General features: G+C 42.8%; 2 protein-coding genes across 2 annotated transcripts in view; both read left to right on the forward strand.

Moving 5' to 3' along the window:
• Window positions 1-21,234, forward strand: part of LOC130222130 (gastrula zinc finger protein XlCGF8.2DB-like) — a 237,408-nt gene that overhangs the window by 44,028 nt on the left and 172,146 nt on the right. The gene's annotated exons all lie outside the window — the stretch shown is intronic.
• Window positions 274-20,921, forward strand: LOC130222173 (gastrula zinc finger protein XlCGF8.2DB-like). The gene is made up of 3 exons (XM_056454802.1): window positions 274-332; window positions 709-858; window positions 18,571-20,921. The coding sequence occupies exons 2-3, from the start codon at window positions 774-776 to the stop codon at window positions 19,365-19,367; spliced, it is 882 nt and encodes a 293-aa protein (XP_056310777.1). The 5' UTR covers window positions 274-332; window positions 709-773; the 3' UTR covers window positions 19,368-20,921.

Consider the following 21,234-nt stretch of genomic DNA (forward strand, 5'->3'; position numbering starts at 1 on the left):
CCTTGAATTAATTACTTTAAGCTTTGGAAACACATTTTAAGACATTTTTGTGCTTCATGCAGCTCATCAAATGTTACAGACACAAATGGCACCCGTTTCATAGAATGACCCAAAAATGTTTAGAGTAAAGGTTTTGATCAACTCCAAATACTGAGTATATGTGTGTCTGTGTATGTGAGAAAGTGGAAAACGATGGAGAAATGTATTAATAAGTCATGACTGCAACAGTAAGTGACAATAAAAGCTAAACAAAAAAAAGACTTTTATTTTGGCGTTTTGTGTGACGTCATAAGGCTGCGCCGCTACTGCGCTGTGCATTCAACTGGAGAAAGGTTTGTGTTTAAAACTTTTACATAGAAATAAACGGATTGATTAAAGTTTCGGATTGATTTGAAGCCAATTTGATTTGAAGCCAATGTTAAATGATATACCCACTGTAGACGAAATATAAATGTGTAATAAGTGTTTTAATGAAGGTTTAATTTATTAAAAAGCATAATGTTATTCCATTCCAAGTATACATCTCTATATAAAAAATGGAGTAACGTAGTATTATTCAGCTAATTTGTGGCCATTGTTTCTTGCTCGGATTTACTCTTTTACCTGATTTCTGTTGAAGCAAGTGTTGAAGAGAAGTTATTTTGTTTCTGTTCATTGTTTTATTTATTTTAAACAGGACATTTTTATTGTTTTGTTCATTTTAAACAGGATAAAGTGTCCAAACGCAGAGAAAAACTCCTGCTGAAGCGACTGATCTCCACACTGTTATAAAGATGGCGTTTATTAAAGAGGAGAGTGAAGATGTGAAGATTGAAGAAACATTCACAGTCAAACAGGAAGATCTGCAGGAACAAACAGGTTGGTTTTCATACTGATATATTTTTAATAATAAGAATACTAAATTAGATCCATCTTGCAGCCCTGAGTGTGCTGCCTAGTTCTCCTAAATGCACATAAACACTCAGGAATGAGTTTATTCCTGTTACTTGTTCTCATGTCTTTTGTCATTAATTTCATGTATTATTAGTCTCCCATTTTCTCTACCTTCATAAGGTTATTGCTTTTCTTGTTCTCCTACTGTTTGTAAAGCGTCCTTAAGCACTGGCGCTATATAAAATTAATTAAAAACAATAAATTTAATTAAATTTAACTGAGCTGATTATATTTGACCTACAGTATTTTCATAGAAGATAACTGCTGTTATAGTGATAGTGTTGACTTAGTGCCCTCAGTTTCAGTCAAGGTCTCCGTGACCTCTGACCTAGTTTGGTGGTTCCTGAAAAGGTTACACAGAGACAGGCAAATGCATTGAACATTCTTACATTAAGCAGTGTGTTTAACTTATTCATTAGTTAAAATCATTCAAGTTACATACTCATTTAAATAATCAAATAATCATTTTTAATAAATATAATGAGAAACAAGATGATAAGGAAAGGATAAACTTTGATTCATGCTGAGACGGATTGGAAGGTATAAATCTGAATCATTCAGTCCTAAATTCCAAAATCTAAATTTTAGGCCTTAAAAAGTCTTAAATTTACTGACATATTGCGCTGTAGGTCTTAAATCTTTTTTAAACAAGTCTTCATTTTCCTTTATTCATGTTTTGCTTATTGTGTTTACTGTATGGTTACAAGTAAAGCTTGCTTGTTTTTACACAATATTTAAGATCTTTTGCTAAGAAATATCTAAAATATTTTAATTTATTATTATTATTATTCATTTATTATTGTATTATTAAATGTATTAAATTATAATATTTTTTGATGGGACAAATAAAAATCTTTTTTATCTGGGCCATTTGAAATTCCTTAGCCTTATGAGTCTAAAATTTCATTTATAATGGTCTTAAAAAGTCTTACATTTATCTTGGTGAAACTTGCAGAAACCCTGGTTTACAGTATGTCAAATAATGTGGACGCCTTAAATATTAAATATTCTTAATGAAATGGACACTAAAATAATTAATAATTATAAAACATTGTACAGTAATCTACACTTTATGATGATGTGTTAGGACAACATGAGTCAAAACAAACAAATTATAGTGGAACAAAAACGTTTAGCATTGCACTGACTACAACTGGCCAACAAACTAGTCTAAAAATGACTTTTACTGCTTAAGAAATGGATTACAGCATGCTGATGATATGCTAACATTTGAGTGTAAAGTTCGTCAGTATTGACCATATTCTTCACGTACCAGCAGGCGGCGCCATTGGAATCTTTTTGCCTGAAACTTCTTTAAAGAATTAGTTTTCAGATCCTAAAACAGGGACGATAACCGTTTTCAAGGTATACCACAGTTTAAAAAAAGTTGAGGTTTTAAAACCGCCAATATTTTCTGCTGTACCTACGGTATATTTTAGGTTTTTTTAATGTTTTGTTTTTAAGTTTTTCAGGACAACAATATCGCCAGCAGAAAAGATGTCATTTTAAATCATAAAGGAATCTGTGTTTATGAAACATATGAAGACAGCAGATGTCAATGATGCATTAGAATTATTCAGCCTGACATGTTTACTGCTCCAAAATATTTTAAAAGTTTCTCAAAAGAAAATATATTGTGTTCAAAGGGGAAAAGGTGTTTGTTTTTTACCCAGATATTTAAAAAGAATATATTTTAGAGCAGTAATCACAATACCGTGAAATCGTGTTATTCAAGGTTATCATACCCTCATAATCTTATACTGGCCCATGTCTAATGCTGCTTGATGTTGCAAAGCCATATTTTCAAATTTTATTATTTTTCTTTGTATGTAGTCATGAACACACTTGTTTGTAGAGCAAGTAGCCATTTATTATTCCTGGTCATTTCTCCAATAGGCAACTGAAGTTCTAAAACAATAGCATATGAGATCAGGGCCCCGTTTCAGAAAGGAGGTTTAGTGAAAGTTCAGATTATCTTAACCCTGAAATGAGAGAAACTCTGGGTTTTCTGTTTCAAAATGGCAGGTTTGTCAAACTCGAGAAAGCAGCGTAAGCCTGTTTACGAGAGGTAAATTTAACTTAGTCAGTTACCGTGGTCACTTACTCTGTGAATCTAACCTGGTCAGTAGCTGGTTTTATTCTCTAAGATCTGAGTTTCTGTCAGTCTCCTCCCCTTTTTTAAAGATGAAGAGGTATTTCTCACTTTTATGTCCAGCCACCTATTTTTATTTGCATTTTGGATAGGCTATGAGCATTAAAAAAAAATCGTTTGAGGGAAACGTCATGATGCACATAACTTTTGAAATATAGGCATAAAAAACATGCGCATAACTGAGTAGGAAAAACTTTTTATTCCATAAGAAAAATTAAACATACGTAAAAGCACTTTTACTGAACAAATTCTATTATGTGCATTAAAAAAGATTTGTTATAAGAGATCATATGATGAAAATGTGTGTTAATGGACAAACCAGCAGGCTGAGCACACTGTAAAACATCTGAAATGTTGTTTTGGTCATTCTAAAACGCCTTAACCGTTTTTTTATTAAAGTTATTATATTATTAATGATCTCCAGTGTGGGGTTATTGCTGTGTAGTGTATTGCGAGGGAGATGGCATCCACTATCCAGTGGGCCAACCTCTGTTTCGATACGGCACTTCCCTGCTGCTGACCACCATAACTAAGAGGAGACGAAGAGCTGCTCAGATTATCTAAAGCTCTGAGTGCGTTCTAGATAAATTCGCAGAGCGCGAACTGGACAAAGTAATGAAAGGGCTGGGTCTGCCTCCTCTGGGGGTAGCGCTTGCAGGCTCACTACCTGGTCTTTAAACACTGTGGTAGGAACCTTGGGCACATATCCCAGGCGGAGTCTCAGGATAACGTGAGTGTAAGCTGGCCAGAATTCAAGGCACGAGTCACTGACCGAAAATGCCTCCAGGTCCTCGACCCTTGTAATCGATGCCAACGTGACCAACAGAGCTGTCTTCAGGGACAGAAATCTTAAACATACTGAGTCGAGTGGTTTAAAGGGATCTGTACGCGTGAGAACGAGAGTGATATCCCAAGAAGGCATTAGAGGGGGGCGGGGTGGATTAATTTGTCTAGCGCCTCTGAGGAACTGGATGATGAGGTTATGAGGAGGGAGAGCTCTGACATCTAGGTCCGGTTGGGCCAGAGGGTAGCAACTAGCAAGACTTGCTCCTCGTCCTCCCTGACCTTGCACAGTAACTGCGCGAGTAGATTCACTGGGGGAAACGCATATTTGCGCATCCCCCCAGGCCAGCTGTGGGCCAGTGCCGAGAGAGCCCTCGGTCAGGGAAAAAAACAACTGGCAATGAGCGTTCTCGGGGGAAGCAAACAGATCGCTTCGGGCTTCCCCGAATCACGCCTATATCAGCTGATTAGACTCGGGGTGGAGTCTCCATTCTCCGGGACGTAAAGGCTGCCGTGAGAGCGCATCGGCTGCACGGTTGAGCTCGCCTGGAATGTGAACGAGATTTTAGCCGCGTATGACTCCAGGGGAGCAGACGGCGGGCGAGCTGAGACATGTGGCGAGAGCGAATACCCCCCCATTGGGTTTATATAAGCCACCGCCGCCGTGCTGTCCATCCTTACCAGCACATGCTGCTGCTCCAGCACTGGAAAAAAGCGGTGGAGAGCGAGGAACCCTGCCAACAGCTCTAGGCGATTAATATGCCAATGCAACTGGGTTCCTTTCCACAGACCTGCAGCTGCATGCTCGCAACACACAGCCCCCCAGCCATGCTGGAAGCATCTATTGAAACAACAACATGACTGGACGCCTCCTAGAGGCACTCCGGCCTGTAGGAATGAGGGGTTGTTCCAAGGGCTGAGGGTGTGGTGACACAGCGCAGTACAGTGACTTGGTGTGTGCCCGCGTGCCATGCGCGTCTGGGGACTCGATTGTGAAGTGGTCTCATATGGAGAAATGCGGCGTGACAGCGGCTGCCATTGCCATATGCCCCAGGAGCCTCTGAAATAATTTCAGTGGGACCACTTTTTTGCTGTCGAACTGTCTCAGTTCAGCATTAGCTGAGCGCGCTCTCCGGAGAGGCGCGCTGTGATGGTGACCGAGTCCAGCTCCAGCCCGAGAAAAGAGACCCTCTGCACGGGGGCGAGTTTGCTCTTTTCTCGGTTGACCTGAAGCCCCAACAGGTAGAGGTGCCGGAGCACCTTGTCTCTGTGCATAATTAATTGCTCCCGAGAGTGTGCTTAAATCAGCCAGCGGTCGAGATATTTGAGTATGCGGATGCCCGTGAGCCAGAGAGGCGCTAAGGCACCCTCCGCGAGCTTCGTGAAGACAGAGAGAGCCCGAAGGGGAGGACTTTGTATTGTCAAGCTCAACCTTCGAACGCAAACCGCAGAAACTGACGGTCTATCAGGTCTATCACTGCAAACCAATCCCAAGGACGAATGCACCGGAGAATGCGTTTCTGCGTGAGCAATCTGAACCGCAGCTTGTGCAGACAGCGGTTTAAAACGCACAGATCTAGGATTGGCCGTGACCCACCGCTCTTTTTGGGCACGATGAAGTACGGGCTGTAGAACCCGCTCTCCATCTTGGCTGGAGGGACTGGCTCGATTGCATCCTTCGCCAGGAGGACAGCAATTTCCTCTCGCAAGACAGGGGCGGACAGACACACCCGTGAACTTGGGGGGCTGTTTCGCAAACTTTGCACCACGAGGGACTGGCCCGCGCTAACCAGGCAGGCAGAGCTTTCGCTAATGGCCTCATCACTACAATCGCTGACGTACCAGCAGTGGGGCAGTGCGGAGTGAGTGTGCTGATCCGGGAAGCACGAGGATCCCGCGGAAGAGCTAGAGGTGAGAGATTCACTCACACCTCGCACCCAAGCTCCGGAAGGGGGGGGGGGGGGAGGTTTCGGTTGCTCGAGGGGTGGGAGAAAGGAGACCGTCCTCCCAGTACCTGTGAGCCACTGGTGAAATGCACAGAACCTGCGAGCTGGAAGGCATAGCGTCCCAGACTGGCAGAGTTCGGGCTGTCACATCCGGGGAATTGGAAAAGTGCTGTTTCATTGATGTTTGCGTAGCACTGAAAAGTGACGTTGGAAATTGGGCCCGGCCCTCCAGCGGGGAAAGAGCAAATTCCCTCTTCTCCGGATGACCTCTCTCAGGGATGCTTCGCGGTCCGCTTACCGGACTTAACGGCGCCCTGGGCAGGGGGGGCTGCCTGCTTCTGAGGTGCTCAACGTGCCCGCTTTGCCAGAGACACAGGTGGGGCAGCTCTTGTAGGCGGGTGCCCTCTGCGAGGAGCAGCAGATGTGGATGGCTCAGCAAGTGGAACAGGCTTACGGTCCCGCCGGTAGATGACATTACCCATCGCATCAGACTGCTATCTCACTGCCTTGAATTCCTGGGTGAATTCACTGACGGTGTCGCCGAACAGGCCAGCCTGGAATATGGGGGAGTCAAGAAAGCAGACTTTGTCGACTTCGTGCATATCAGCCAGGTTTAGCCAGAGGTGGCGCTTCTGGACCACTAATGTGGACATCGTCCTCCCCAACGCACACACAGCAGACTTAGTGGTCCGAAGAGAATAGTCGGTTGCGGTGCCGAGCTCGTGTAGCAAGCTTGGGTCGGACCCACCCTCGTGCAGCCTGACCAGCCCCTGCGCTTGGTAGCGCTGTTAAGTGGCCATAGCTTGCAAGGCGGAAGCAGCCTGGCCCGCAGCCTTGTAAGCTCTTGCTCTGAGGGGGGCAGATAACCTACAGGCTTTGACGAGGCGGACCCCGCCAAAAAGAGGCGCCACGCGTCAGGAGTGGTGAGGGCGGAGGGATACGCAGCACAGGCAGAAAAAGGTGCCTTCCAGGACTGCATGAGCCTACTGTGCACCTCCGGGAAGAAGGGGACGAGAGGCTTCGAAGGCTTGGCCCTCTTGTCCTCTATGTAGCACCCATCTAGTTGGTCCGGCCGCGGAGCTGGGGATAACCCATCTCCAACCCCACGGCCGAAGCAGCCCGGGAAAGCACAGCTAACATGTCCATTTCAGGATCCGTGACAGCGCTCACCTGCCTGGAGGGGGCGAGCGGGTCTGCATCCTCGTCGGACAATGAAAGCCCACCCTCCGATGCAGCAGTGGACATCTGTTCCCCGGTGTCATAGAGCGTAAGGGCTACCAACTGGTTAGACGGCTTGCTTCCTCCGCTCAAAGCTTGGATGGAGTGCTTTGAGGAGCGGGAGATCCGCGGGCCCGGAGGCGACTGATAATCTCACACTGGAACCCTCAGACCTGCCCGAGTGCCCGCTGCAGTGCAGGGGACAGCTGGGGTGGTTCACCCTTTTGCAAGGGCTAGCCGCAATCTTAGCTGCGCAACAGACATGCCATCGCAATGACGACATGAACTGCCCGTGAGCACCGCATTAACATGCTGGACCCCCAGACATGCAACGCAGTGTTCGTGCCCATCATCCGGGGACAGGAAACCACCGCATCCAGAAACGCACAGTCAGAGCGCCATCCTGAAAAGGATGTGCTGCACGACTGTGTTGCTCTTTTAGGAAATTTGCAACTTTATACGCACCGTTCTGGAACCCTCATCGACTCTCTCAGAAGGCTGTAGAAGTCTCTGAAGCGAAAAAGGATGCCACATTTTGCTTTCGCTGTGCTTTTTTTTGCCAAATTGATTGCAACAAGCATCAGGTGCGCAAGCTGATGCTGCCAATTCATTGGCATTTCATTGGCCCGTTTACATACTCTTTCAGATGATTGGCTTTCTGAATGAAATTCCTATAAGTGGATTAATTCCACTATAGCATTGAAATTCCCTATCCGAAGGGGAACCAGAATATCAGTTTGTGTAAATTGGCCACCCAATAATAGTATAGGAAATTTGGCATTGCCAATCCACCCTCTTCCTATTTTTTATTATTTTTTTCAAAGAATTCCTTTTTATGCGAGGAAATTTCTCATCCCAGAGAAATGTGGAAATACAATTATTCAACTCCTTGAAAAATGACTTGGGAATAAAAACAGGCAGTCTGAAATAGAAACAAAAATCTTTGTAGAATTGTCATTTTAATGGAATTGATCTTCCCAGCCAAAGATTAAGGAAGGGTTGACCACCGCTTCATGTCTTGTTTGGCTTTGTCTAATGTCATTTTAAAATTATTATTGAACAAATCCTTATATTTACGTGTTACACTCACACCCAGATATACAAATTTATCAGGACTTACTGAAAATGGAAAAGATTGGAAGGACATTTGCTGTGCTCTACCATTGATAGGGAAAATTAGACTCTTTGCTAGATTGACTTTGTATCCAGAAACATTTCCAAATTCTAAAATTATTGTAAGAGCTTTTGGAATACATGTATCTGGATTTGACAGAAAAAGAAGATCATCCGCATATAGCAGGAGCTTATGTTTTTGTCCCTCTCTGAAAATTCCTTGCAAGCCCTCTGAGTTCCTTAATACGGTTGCAAGAGGTTCGATGGCAATGTCAAAGAGCAGAGGGGACAGAGGGCAGCCCTGTCCCATTCCCCTAGAGAGTGAAAAGCATTTAGAAATTATGTTATTTGTTCCAATGGATTCTTGGGGCCTGGAATATAAAATGTTAACCCAGGAACAGAATCCAGGGCCAAAACCACATTTTTTAAGCGCTGTAAATATATAGATATACTCTATTCTATCAAATGTCTTATGGGCATCTAAAGAAATTAAGGCCTGGATTGGTAATATTTTTAGGTGAATAAATAATATTAAATAAGCAACAAAGATTGTAAGCTAACTGTCTCCAACAATAAAACCAGTTTGATCTGGGTGAATTATCTTTCTCATAACTGACTCAACTCTGATTGCCAGCACTTTAGCCAGGATCTTATAATCACAGCAGAGTAAGCTGATCAGATGATAAGATTCACATTTAAGTGGATCCTTATCCTTTTTAAGAAGTACTGTTATAACAGCCGATGTCATGAAGGGGGTGGGGGGTGATTTCGAGACAAGAGCTTCAGCAAATATCTTGCACTACAGGGGTGTAATGGCCGTACCACTGAGTGATAATAACAACCTGCACTTGATTATTGACGTGCTTTTGAAACCCGGAAGCGCGAATAAAACAAGGGAGGAGCCGGAAAAAAAGGAGCACATTATTTCAGCAAACATGAACAAAATGCCATGTATAACTGACTTATTATCTTCATCTTTTGGACTAATATGAACTGGGAATGACGGAATTACTCTCTAACAGAGGCTACATCTGCTGCTGAAGATTACATACACAGATAAGAGGTTTTCACTGACTGTTGGCTATAATTTGTGTTGTTTTGAACTGAAATACTGACGAAATGTCTGCTATATGTAGTTCTTCTGTAGTTGGGAACATATCGGAGACTGTAAGGGGCTTTATGTGTTTATATATGTTCATTTATTTAGTTATTTAATATAATTACAGACGTTACAATAGGCCGTTTTCATTGATCTGCAGTTATAATCAACTCATGTTCGTTGAAAAGTTAGTAATAATCATTTCTACACAAGTATTTATGTGTGTAAAGCATCTGTTTTGTGAGAAGTGCTTTTCATATGATATGTAAGTGATCCGTACAGCTTTATTGTAGACATTTCCTCGAGCGAGAATGACGTCGACTGAAACTTTCTGTCATACACCACGCCCACCAAAAGGGTACCCTTGTTAGTGGAAACGCAAGCCTGATAAAGGTGAACCGTACCGTACCAGTCAGTGGAAACGAGCCATTAGTTAGGCAGAAAACTTCTTATAATACTCGGCCGGGAAGCCATCAGGGCCTGGTGCTTTCCTGGTTTTCAATTTTTTGATTGCCTTTTCAATATCAAAAGGTGTAATATTTCCTTCTAATGCCAACTGATCTGAATCAGACAGGGATGTTAACTCTAAATAATTAAATAAACTCTTAATACGTTCAATTTCGTTTACCTCAGAGCTGCAAAGAGTTTTATAGAAGTTTTTAAATTGATCATTAATTCCCTGTTGATCAGTAATAATACTGCCATCATCCTTATTAACTACTGCTATAAAACCAGCTGCTGAGGATTGTTTCAGTTGGTAACACAATAATCTGCCAGCTCGTTCACGATGTTCATAATGAATCTGGCGTGATCTTATGTGGAGATCCTCTGCATTTTCACTTGTCAAGGAGTCATATTCCGCTTGCAGAAGAAGTCTTTTCTTATGGAGCTCTTCGGAAGGTGATGTTGAGTGTAGCTGATCAATTGTATTAATTTTATTCATAATCTCTGTAAACCATTTTGAAATTCTTTTATTTGCACTAGCTTGATATGAAATAATCTGTAATCTTATATATGCTTTTAGAGTATCCCATAGGATGCTATAACTTATCTCTGGGGATTCGTTTGTCTCAGGCAAGAAATCAATTTGAGCATCAATACATTTTACAAAATCTGCTAAGAGTCGTGAGTACTTTGGGGGATTACATTGACTGGAAAACATAGCTTTAGTGAGACTGGACAATGGTCTGAAATAACAATACTACCATACTCTACTTCTGACATTAAGGGAAGTAACTGCTTGTCCAGGAGAAAATGGTCAATCCTGGAATAGGTTTGATGCACAGGTGAATAGAAGGAAAATTGCTTGGAAGATGGATATTTAAATCTCCAGGGGTCACTTACACCATGTCTGAAGGGCGGAGTTGATACATTGCGCTGGCTGACTTAATGTGTTACTCGAAGAGCTAGAGCGGTCCAAAATTGGGTGAAAAACACAATTTAAATCACCTCCTAAAATTAAATTGTGTGTGTCAAAACTAGGCAAAATTTAAAATAAATCACTGAAAAATTGTACATTGTCCCAATTAGGAGCATACACATTGGTCAGGACCACAGACATGTTAAAAGTTTGGATTATTATGTATCTGCTATTTTTATCCAACACATTTGACTCCATAACAAACTGTACATTCTTATGTATAAGTACAGTAATGCCCCTACTTTTGCTATTGAAGTTAGAATGATGTATTAGTGTATAGCCTCTTCTATTAAGTTTAGAATAGTCTTTTTTCAACAGATGTGTCTCCTCTAAATATACAATATCAAATTTTAACTTTAGATATGCAAACACCTTGTTTCGTTTCACTGGGTGATTTAGCCCCCGTACATTCCAACTGGTAAAGTTTGTCTTTACTTCACCCATTTTATGGAGGGATGTCAAAAACATTTATCAGAAGCATCCGAAAGGTATCTGTGGGTTTTGTATTTAGGGGGGTGTGGGGGAGAGAGAGGAAGAAAAAAAGAGAGAAAAAAAGAGGTAATCGCACATACACTTATAAACACAAAACAACACAATATTGAAACTTTGTGTGTAAACTTGCACACACTTTAAGCTACTTCCACTCTTAACTAGCTGACCATGTGGGACCTCACGTCTAAATCAAAACCATTTGAAGAGTTCTTGATGTTTTACTACAAAGCTACCCCATTATTGACAAAATATACTTGACAGCTAGAAATAACAACAACAAACATGTGCTATATTGATCATTTAAAAGTTAACCTAAGAGTGACATTAACATTTGTATTGTCTTTGACAGCCCAGTGTATTGTCATGATTGGAAAAGTAGTGGCATTTAACCACGAATGCTCATGGCGGTTCTTTGTTGTCAACTGGTTTGCTGCGTAGAGTGCAGTGTGCCCAGTCCAGAAGTGGAGTCTTCTCTGGGTTCAGGGTATCTTTCAGGAGGCCGGCTACAATTATAGCAATTTTAGCAATAAAATCATCGTTTAGTGCATCAATAGCTTGAATGACCGCACTGTTATCACTCGCCGGAGCAATCTCTTTCTTAGATGCAGCTTGCTCTTCGGGGTCAGCATTATCATGGAGGCTAGTAGCGGATTCCGCCTCCCTACGGTTGCTTTAGCCTATATTCATCCTGATTCAAGTTGAATTATGCTGAGGAATTAAAAAATAGATTAAGAAGATGGTGGGTCTTTTGTACTGTCTGGAACACCCTCATTTGGGGGATGGTAGGTCTTTCAAGCGAGCTTTTGAAACAACTATGTCCGTTTGGGGGATAGAGGGACTTTGTAGCGACGAGACAAGGTCCAGTAGGAAGATGGGTGGCCCGCCAGGCAATGCCCGATGGAAGACCACCTTTCCGGGACGTCCCGCGCTTGGAGGTACGTGCCCGGCGCCAATGGTCTCTGACCTGCCATCAAGGTTTCGGTGAAGGCGCAAATCAGTGGACTTAGTCTCTGAAGGTTTCACGCCTGGACCAGTCTGCTGCCCGATAGGAACTCGTTTGACGCCCCATGGGTTAAGGCCCCGCCCGCAACCCCCCCCCCCCCCCCCCCCCCTCTCTCCCAACACTCGTGGGTCAGCCTCTATGGGTGGGGTTGGTTCCTCCCTGCCTCGGGCGTGCTTTGAGGGAGGCGTCCGCACACAAACCCCCCCCCCTTCCCGCCTCTATCAGTTGTAAAAAGAACTCAAATGACCCGTCTGGTTTTGACATAGAGCATGTCCACCACTCTGCCCGCCAGCCCGACCCCATGTGTTTTGCCCCCCCGCTGATTCTCAGGGTGGGCACTAGTAGTCTCAGGGTCAGTGGTGTCCGGGGGTTACGGTCTGCCCCCCCCTTTTGATGGTTGTGGTTGATGATATGGTTCCAGTGCAAAGGTTCACACGGCTGGCACAGCCCCGAAAAAGTGCATGTTCGATGGGGTTCTACGGAACCCCTTTGAAAATGGGAAAAGCCGTGCAAAAGCCCCCGCGGCTGTCGCAGTAAAAAGCTGCCCAAAACCGTGCGTGTTCGACGGGGTTCATGCCATCCCTTTGTGGGCAGAAAAAGTAAATAAAAAGCTGTGCAAAAGCCCCCGCGGCTGGTGCAGTTAAAGCTGCCCAAAATGGTGCATGTTCGACGCCGTTCATGCCATCCCTTTGTGGGCAGAAAAGGGAAATAAAAGCTGCGGCTGGTACAGTAAAGCTGCCTAAAACGGTGCGTTGTTCCTTGGACACCCACGATTCCTTTGAAAGGGGGGAGGTAAATCCCCCAAAAGTCGTAACCGCTTATAAATATACATGCGTTGGACCAAAGGGATCTTGAAGGTATCAGTTTTACACCCCTGGTGCGGCGGGGCGGTGTCTTCCCCTTTAAGAGAGGTCACCAGCGTCAATGACGCGGAAGTGGACGCCTCCTCCACCATCTCCACCATCTTTCGAAAGCCTACGACCCGACAAAGTACCCCTACCCAGACAACGCCCGCGCCCTGAGTTGAGTATGGTTATGGCACTTGTCTGTCGGGCTGCTGGGGGTATTTCGTCAGGGCTGACTTTTGACTTTCGTCCCCATTCTGCAGACCTGCTTCTGGAAAGTTTGAGGGTTTCCAATTGGGAAGCGAGCCTACTGGTCGTCTGCGAAACAACAAGGGTCAAGGCATTCCTAGGCTACAATGCGAAAGGCTACGCGGACCCAGAAACCTTATCTTATCTCAACCAGCCGGCGCGCATCCGAGCCAGGTCCGCTCTGCTGGGCCAAATCGGCATGGCCAAACCCACAAGACAACACTACCTGAAGAACATTGCGCAGTTCCTAGATTATCTTTGAAACCCCGCCGGCTTCCTGCCGCCTCTCCAGCACCACCCTGGTGCTGGTTCGCAGGGCGGTTCGAGCTCTCATTTGCGGCATACGCCGGCACGCCGTGGTGCACGAGGTGAGAACCAAGCAGGCGAAAGAATGCAGACTGATCTCCAAAGCCACCCTAGTACGCTGTTACCAGACCACTGGAAGAAAAACCCCTGCCCTTCTAGGTGAGTGTTCGGTCCGCCAGTCAGCGTTTCCACCACTGGTGGGAAGAACAGGGGGGAAGGGGGGTACACTGATGTGGCTGGTTTAACCAAGAGCTGCTGGTGCCCCGGAGCAGAATTTTTTTTTTGCCTTGGGGCACCAGGGCATCTTGCTAAGTTAAACCATTCGTGGTGTAACAAGGTTTGTTGGAAAAGTCTAATCTGTCTCTAACTTACTGCCTTCCATCTGATAGCCTCGAGTCCAACCCAGACACCAGGCAGCAGTGGCGCTTCTATGGTTTTCTGACCAGCTACCTGACCTCCATCACAGGCCATCGCTGTGGGGTCTTCCAGTACCTGACCATCCAGGATGTTGAAGAGGCCTCCAGAAGCCCGGACGAGTCTGCCTATGTCATTAACGTGAGTGTGGCTCTGCGGGTGGGGGCCACCAGTAGTATGCACTCACTCATCTTCTCTCTGCTTGTCCAGATCACCACGCATAAAACAAACAGAGACTTTGGCGCGACCCAGTTGTCTTTTAACAAGGAAGAATACAGCTGGTTCCGGAGGTTCTTGGAGCTGCGGGCTAGCCTCCCTGGGGGGAGCCAGGCCACTTTTTTTTTTTTTTTACTTCCAGAGCCAGTCCCTGTCAAACCCTGAACAAATATTTTCAATCTGCGTGGGTTTTCCCGGCAAACCCACCTTCACTGACGTCCGGACTGCCATCGCAACGCACGTGAGTATGCATGTAATCCAGGTCCAGGTTCAGCCTTAGCTAAGTGCCAATTGGGACAAATTATCCCTGTCTGGTATGTCAAAAGTGTCTCGTGGGATGCCCGGGTCCAGATTTAACCTTGGTTTATAGCCCATCGGGACAAATGATCCCTTTTGCAGCACAAAGAGGTGATGGGCTGGACGAGACTGTCCAGGTCTGCACCTGCGTTGAATGGCCATATGGCCCATGGTCCAACTCTGGGTATTTGCAGGTGTCTCGCAGGACGGCTTTGTCCTTTGAGCTGCATAAAGAGGTCGGAAGAGGGCTGCCCAAAAGTGGGGGTTAACTTCTGTGAGAACAGCTAGACTCTGACACTTAAACGCTTATTTTCCAATATAGGTAGGTTTAAGGTAATAGTATTTAGGATGAGAGCAATATTAAACAAAATTTTAAGTTTCACGAAGGACCTCAACGGTTTGCGTCTTTATATGGCGGCGCTCCAACTGGAAGTCAAAAACAAACAATATAACAATAATCACAATGAAACACAAAACCCTCAGCACTTATAACTCAAAAGAAAGTGAAAGGAAAAAATGCTAATGATTTCAGGCCAGCAGATTCATAAGATTTGAAAACGGGGAAAAATATTACTGATAATAATAATAGTACGGGGAAAAAACAAAACAAGAGGAAATAAATTAGAATTTGGGTAAAGAAAACAAAAACTTTTGCTTCTTACCCACGGAGCTGAGGGGGCAAGGGACATGAGAGGGGAATGGCGAATGTGGAGGTGTGGATGTGAAGGTTGAGGGCGTCGATGTACCCAGCCGGTGAGTAGCAGCCTCGGGTGCCTAACAGGAAACTCTGACACTGTCGATTGCGGAATGAAGGCTTTTGGCAGCTGAATTCATGCCAGCGAGATAAATCGGTAAGTTGATTTTGTTCGGGACACACTGCACTGAAGTCTTTGGTGATACACTCGTTCACAGATGTCATGAGCACTTCAGTAATACGACAGTGGTCTTTGCTCCATTGCTTTGATATGTACATTCACTTTTTGTTTCTCACAGCCAGTCATTAAGTTTACACTATTCGTCTCGACCCGGTTTCTCTACTCGTTTCCCCGCACTGCAACAGTTCAGTCAAATTTTCTTTCTTCCGCACACCACATAATGCTGCTCTCTTCAACTCTCCTCCTCTTCCTTTATACTCTCACCCATTTCCTTTCTGCCGTCCCATGGGTGGAGACCGATTAAAATTGTCGTCACAGAAAACACCAACAATCATAAATGCATGATTATATGCTGTCATAGCTTTGCAATCAAAAATATGTTGTTATAATAGAGGCCAATAGAGAAAAACAGCCCGGAATATAACAAAAAGGGAGTAAATTTGCCCAGAGTGTATTGAGTTTTTTTATTTTTTATTTCAAAGCATTTTCCCAGAATATGTCAAAATAATATGTCCCCAAACATCAGTCCTTTTTCTGAAACACAGAGAAGGTTTTGGCCAAATTAAGCCTCAAAATCAACCCAGAATGGATGAAAATGACCCAACAGCACACAAGGGGAAAGGTGCACATTTCAGCATTTATGCAGATGCTGTACAGGTATGTCTCATGTCTGCGAGGCAAATATTCAACTGTTTACTCAGCTGTTACCCCAGAACTTTTTTCTGATGAGTTTACCAGTCAGCCACAGAATGAACAAGTATTCCCTGTCTGCTTTACAAATTTTAGAAAAACATTTTGTTTTATATTATGAATATATACGAATAAAAATAGGTCATTTACAGATTTTGTAAAGATGGCTTAATCTCTCCAGAATATCAGACCCTGAGAACTGTTATGGAATTTCATGAAATGCAATCAAACAATAAACTTTCTGATCTGAGAAGAAGATCAGGAAACCGGCTGATTAACTGTTCTATTCAAAGCAACCTGAGACAGTTAACAATAGGCTGGAAACACAGAGCTACACCTTACCAGGGGGGAATGCGAGAAATTTCATTCTTCTCCTTTCACCTCAAGCCCCACTTCTTGATCCTTAAGTTACCTTGTGATCAGAGCAGATCATTCACATTTTTACACAAAATGTCCAAGGTTTTAATATGGTGTATCTTGTAGCCTTATATTCATGTTTGGTATCATTTTAAATGTCTCTGTGTGATTGGTAAAGTGTCTTAATGTCACTGTACTATTTCGCTGGTATATGTTGATTTGGTTTTTGGATTTGATAAGATCTTTGCCAGATGCTCCCCCTTCTTAGAGATGGTTAACTTCTCAAATTCACCAGGCAAGGGTCTTGGTGACGCTTCTATTATCTTGAATTTATGGCTGTTTGTTCTGAGTTGAATATTTAAAGGAAATGTGGACAAATATCATTGGGATCTTGTAGCCAAGACACCCTGTTGCAGCATCTCTGAGACTTATGCTGCAACGTACTTCTCTGGTCAGGTATGCATCTCTAACTCTTTGATTTATCTTTGAGTAATGGATGTTGTATTTTTACAGTGTCATCTCTGAATTAGCTTTCTGATTGTTTTATTGTGTATTTGGCATAATACAGTTTTACCTGACAAATAAAATGTTATGTTTTGACTCATTCTGAATTCTCCTGAAATCTTTTTATATCCAGCAGATTAAGTGTAGTCTGCGCTACCTTTATGATTTGACATGATTAGATTTTTGATTTTAAAGGCACATTTGACTGTACGGAGCCATTTTGGCACAACAGCATGGAGACCTTTAATCATCTAATCGCTCACTTTAGCAAGTTGCATGGGCTTGGCTAAATTGGCTATTCTTTTAGGATGAGTGAGCAGTTTGAAATCAGTCTATTTTAATATTAGTTAATCCTGCACCCTCTGACTAACTTCAGAGTGTCGACAAGTAAGAAGACACGCAAACCCGGGTGTGAAACTCTGAGCAGCGTTTGGTCCCCAATGAACATATAACTGAAGAGTAAGGAATCAGATATAAATCATAAGTCATGCAAGTCATAAATGATGAATGTGTTCCATTCTTACAAATAGAAATACAGTCTAAAATTTAGGATCACTTAAAATTGGAGTCAGATTAAATTCGGAGCTAAAAAACGAATATAAATAAATTCTAATAAAATAACAAAACTCTTTTCAGAAGCACTAGAAAAGCCTTACATGCATTTAACCTTCGACCAAGCTGTTAGTTTTGTCATTGGGCTAATAGATGTACTTCTACACTTTCAAATCTGTCTTATCAATATGACCAAAAATACTTTTATTATAAACTATTTAAAAACTCTGAAAACTGGACTGACACAGTGTCAATTTACCATAAATTCTATGTTAAGTGTCTTTGACACAATTACATTGTAAAAACACTAGATAAATTAAGATGAATTGAATTGAATCTGCTTAAATGTGTACACGTTAATGGACCCAACAAAATATGATCTGATTTATTTTACATTTCAAGAGTTCCCACTTAGATATGCTTGGCGTTTAAAGCAGGTTTGGCATGCTGTCCCGGGAAAGAACCCTAAGCTTGGAGATATTTGAGCCCAGGGCTCCCACCCGGTCGATAAGCATATCAGGAGATCCGAGATCAGGTAGGTCTCGAGAGCTCCCCCTTTAGAAAAAGGAGGAGATGGAGTGGAAGGGGGGAGTCTTCCAAACGAAAATAGAGCAGTAGGGAGAAAATGATCCATTTATAGTAAACTAGAATCACTCTGATTGGATTATTACTGATTACAGATGAGTGGCCAGACGTGCTCAATCATATCACGTGCTCTTTTCGAAATTAGCTTATGAAACTTCACTTAATGTGCATCAAAATTACAGTGTGTGTAACCAACACAATCTCACGGCAATTCGTAACTTTTTGATTTAGTGGCTAATTCGTATGAATTCGTACAATCTAATTTTCTAATACATTTTCGTACGATTTGCTCATCCCCCAATGACGGTTGGGTTTAGGGGTGGGGTTAGATGCCACGCTTCCTTTTTAAAATGGTACTATTTTGTATGACTGAACTCTGAATTAGCCACTAAACTGACAAAATGTAAAATACTTAAGTTTTCTCGTGAGATCAGGCTGGTGTAACCAATCTGTCCAGTGTGATTTCACTTTTCAGCTTTTGGGAGTTTTTAAGACTTAACACAAACTGTTTTTTTTTTCAGACCTAATTGAAGAGAATGAGGGAAGTAAAGAGGAGGAACATCATGTCAAAATTGAGGAAAACAGTCATTTACAGACTGATGGTATTTTGAAAAGGAGAGACAAGAATCGTTTCAAATGCACTCAGTGTGGAAAGAGTTTTGGAAGAAAAAGCAATCTTAAGATTCACATGATGAACCACACTGGAGAGAAACCTTTCACATGCACTCAGTGTGGGAAGAGTTTTAGCCAATCATCACACTGTAATCAACACATGAGGATCCACACTGGAGAGAAACCATTCACTTGCACTCAGTGTGGGAAGACTTTCAGCCAATCATCACACTGTAATCAACACATGAGGATCCACACTGGAGAGAAACCATTCACTTGCACTCAGTGTGGGAAGAGTTTCAGCCAATTATCATCCTTTAATCTACACATGAGGATCCACACTGGAGAGAAACCATTAACATGCACTCAGTGTGGGAAGAGTTTTAAATGCTTATCACACCTTAATCAACACTTGAGGATCCACACTGGAGAGAGACCATTCACTTGCACTCAGTGTGGGAAGAGTTTTAAATGCTTATCATCCTTTAATCAACACATGAGGATCCACACTGGAGAGAAACCATTCACTTGCACTCGGTGTGGGAAGAGTTTCAAAAAATCATCACACCTTAATCAACACATGAGGATCCACACTGGAGAGAAACCATTCACATGCACTCAGTGTGGGAAGAGTTTCAGCCAATTATCATCCCTTAATCTACACATGATGAGCCACAGTAAAGAGAAACCATCCACTTGCACTTAAGCCGTGGTCACACTGGACTTTTCTCCCCATAGACTTCATTTCATACACATGCGAATGCGTCAGACCAGAAATGCAAGTTCGTGCATCCAGTTTCGCAGTTTACTGCATTGCAAAGTTCAAGCTTGATGAACTCTGATCTGCGATATCATATCACTTGACTGTGTGAGACTAATTGAAGATCAAAACATGACTTCTCTGCACAGAAATTTAAAATATGCACCAATCGCTCACTTTTTAAATGTCTAATCATCTTGTATAATCCCGCCCCTTTTCGCAGCGTCGTACAACATAATTTCGCATGCTCAAACTCTAGTGTGACCGCAGCTTCAGTGTGGGATGAGTTTCAGCAACTCCTCAGACCTTAATAAACACCGGAAGACCCACCCTGGAGAGAAACAGTTCACGTTCACTCAGTGTGGGAAGAGTTTCAACCGATCAGCAAACCTTAATGAACACATGAAGATCCACACTAGTGTGAAAGAGTATATGTGCTTGAGTGTGAGAAGACTTATTACAGCTCCAAAATTGAAACTGCACCACACAAACACAACACAAAAGAGGATTCACACTGGAGAGAAACCGTACAGATCTGATCAGTGTTTACAGAGTTTTGCTTATTCGGCGCAGCTTAAGAAACACATGGACAAAAAGTTGCACACACGACATGAATGCAGTAAAACATTTTCTCATGTGCACAGAATGTTTCATGTCTGAATAATGTTTGAAAAGGCTGAGTGATGGTATACTATTTTCCAACACTCCTACACTGCAGTAGGTGGGGTTGTAAATGGGTTGCACTCCTCGCGTTTACTGTAAACACATGGATGTGGTGGCTGAGAGAAAAACAGTTTCATAAACATCTGGCAAACAGCACCTCTGCGGCTTAAAATCTCTTGCAAGTGATTGTGCAGATGTGGATACATCTGTACTCCACTCTTCAGTGTATTCATGTAGCTAGTGTTGTTTTGGATGATGTTCAAATCACTGGGAAGACACCGCACAGCAAAGAAGGTGGAGCTCCAGGACGGTTAGTTTGCAGTATACTAGGGCCTCAAGTTTAGAAAGCCCATTCAATTGTCCTGTGTTGCAGCGTTTATTAGTAAAGTTTCTTTACTTTGAGGTTCAATATTCTTTCTAGTTTACTTCATTTACTTTTTTGAGTAGAATACAAACCTGATGAATATTTTATGATTTAGGTAGAGCGACAGGTATTAAGTTTTACAATATTAATACACTGTGATGATCCCAAGACTTCAGATTGGAGTATGTGGTAAATCCTGATTAAATGCCTGCATTACTCCTCAATGGGTATATAAAAGTTGTTGTGCTAGCTACCCCAGGACGCTGTAGCTACTCAGAAGTCCTCATGTCAAGACCTGCCATCTCATTGACTCTTTAAGCTTATGGTTTTGTTTTGCATTACTTATGTCATGTAGTTAAAGTGTTGTTGTGATTATATCCTAAGTTCTTAATCTTCATTATTATCCCTAGACATTTGTTGGTTGCTTTGATTGATTGTTCTAGGAGTTACATTTTGTAATAAATAATTTGCATTCAGGCTATTTTGTTGGCTCATCTCTCTTTTATGCTGCAACTCAAACAAGCGGGTCATAACACTTTGCAAATAGTGTCCGGTTGTATCCGAGATCTTGTCCTTTCAGTCATGACCATATGTGTGAGTGGGTACCTAGATTGAACGGTTGATAGAGAACATTGCCTTTCGTCTCAGCTCCTTCACCACAACAGACAATCACATCAACTGCATTACTGCTGCTGCTGCACTGATCCATCTTTTAATCTCACATTCCTCATATAAAAAAAAATGTCCTATGAAGCCAAAAAGACAACGTTATCTGCAAATGGCAGA

Source organism: Danio aesculapii, chromosome 4 (assembly GCF_903798145.1).
Source record: "Danio aesculapii chromosome 4, fDanAes4.1, whole genome shotgun sequence".
NCBI classification, from domain to species: domain Eukaryota; kingdom Metazoa; phylum Chordata; class Actinopteri; order Cypriniformes; family Danionidae; genus Danio; species Danio aesculapii.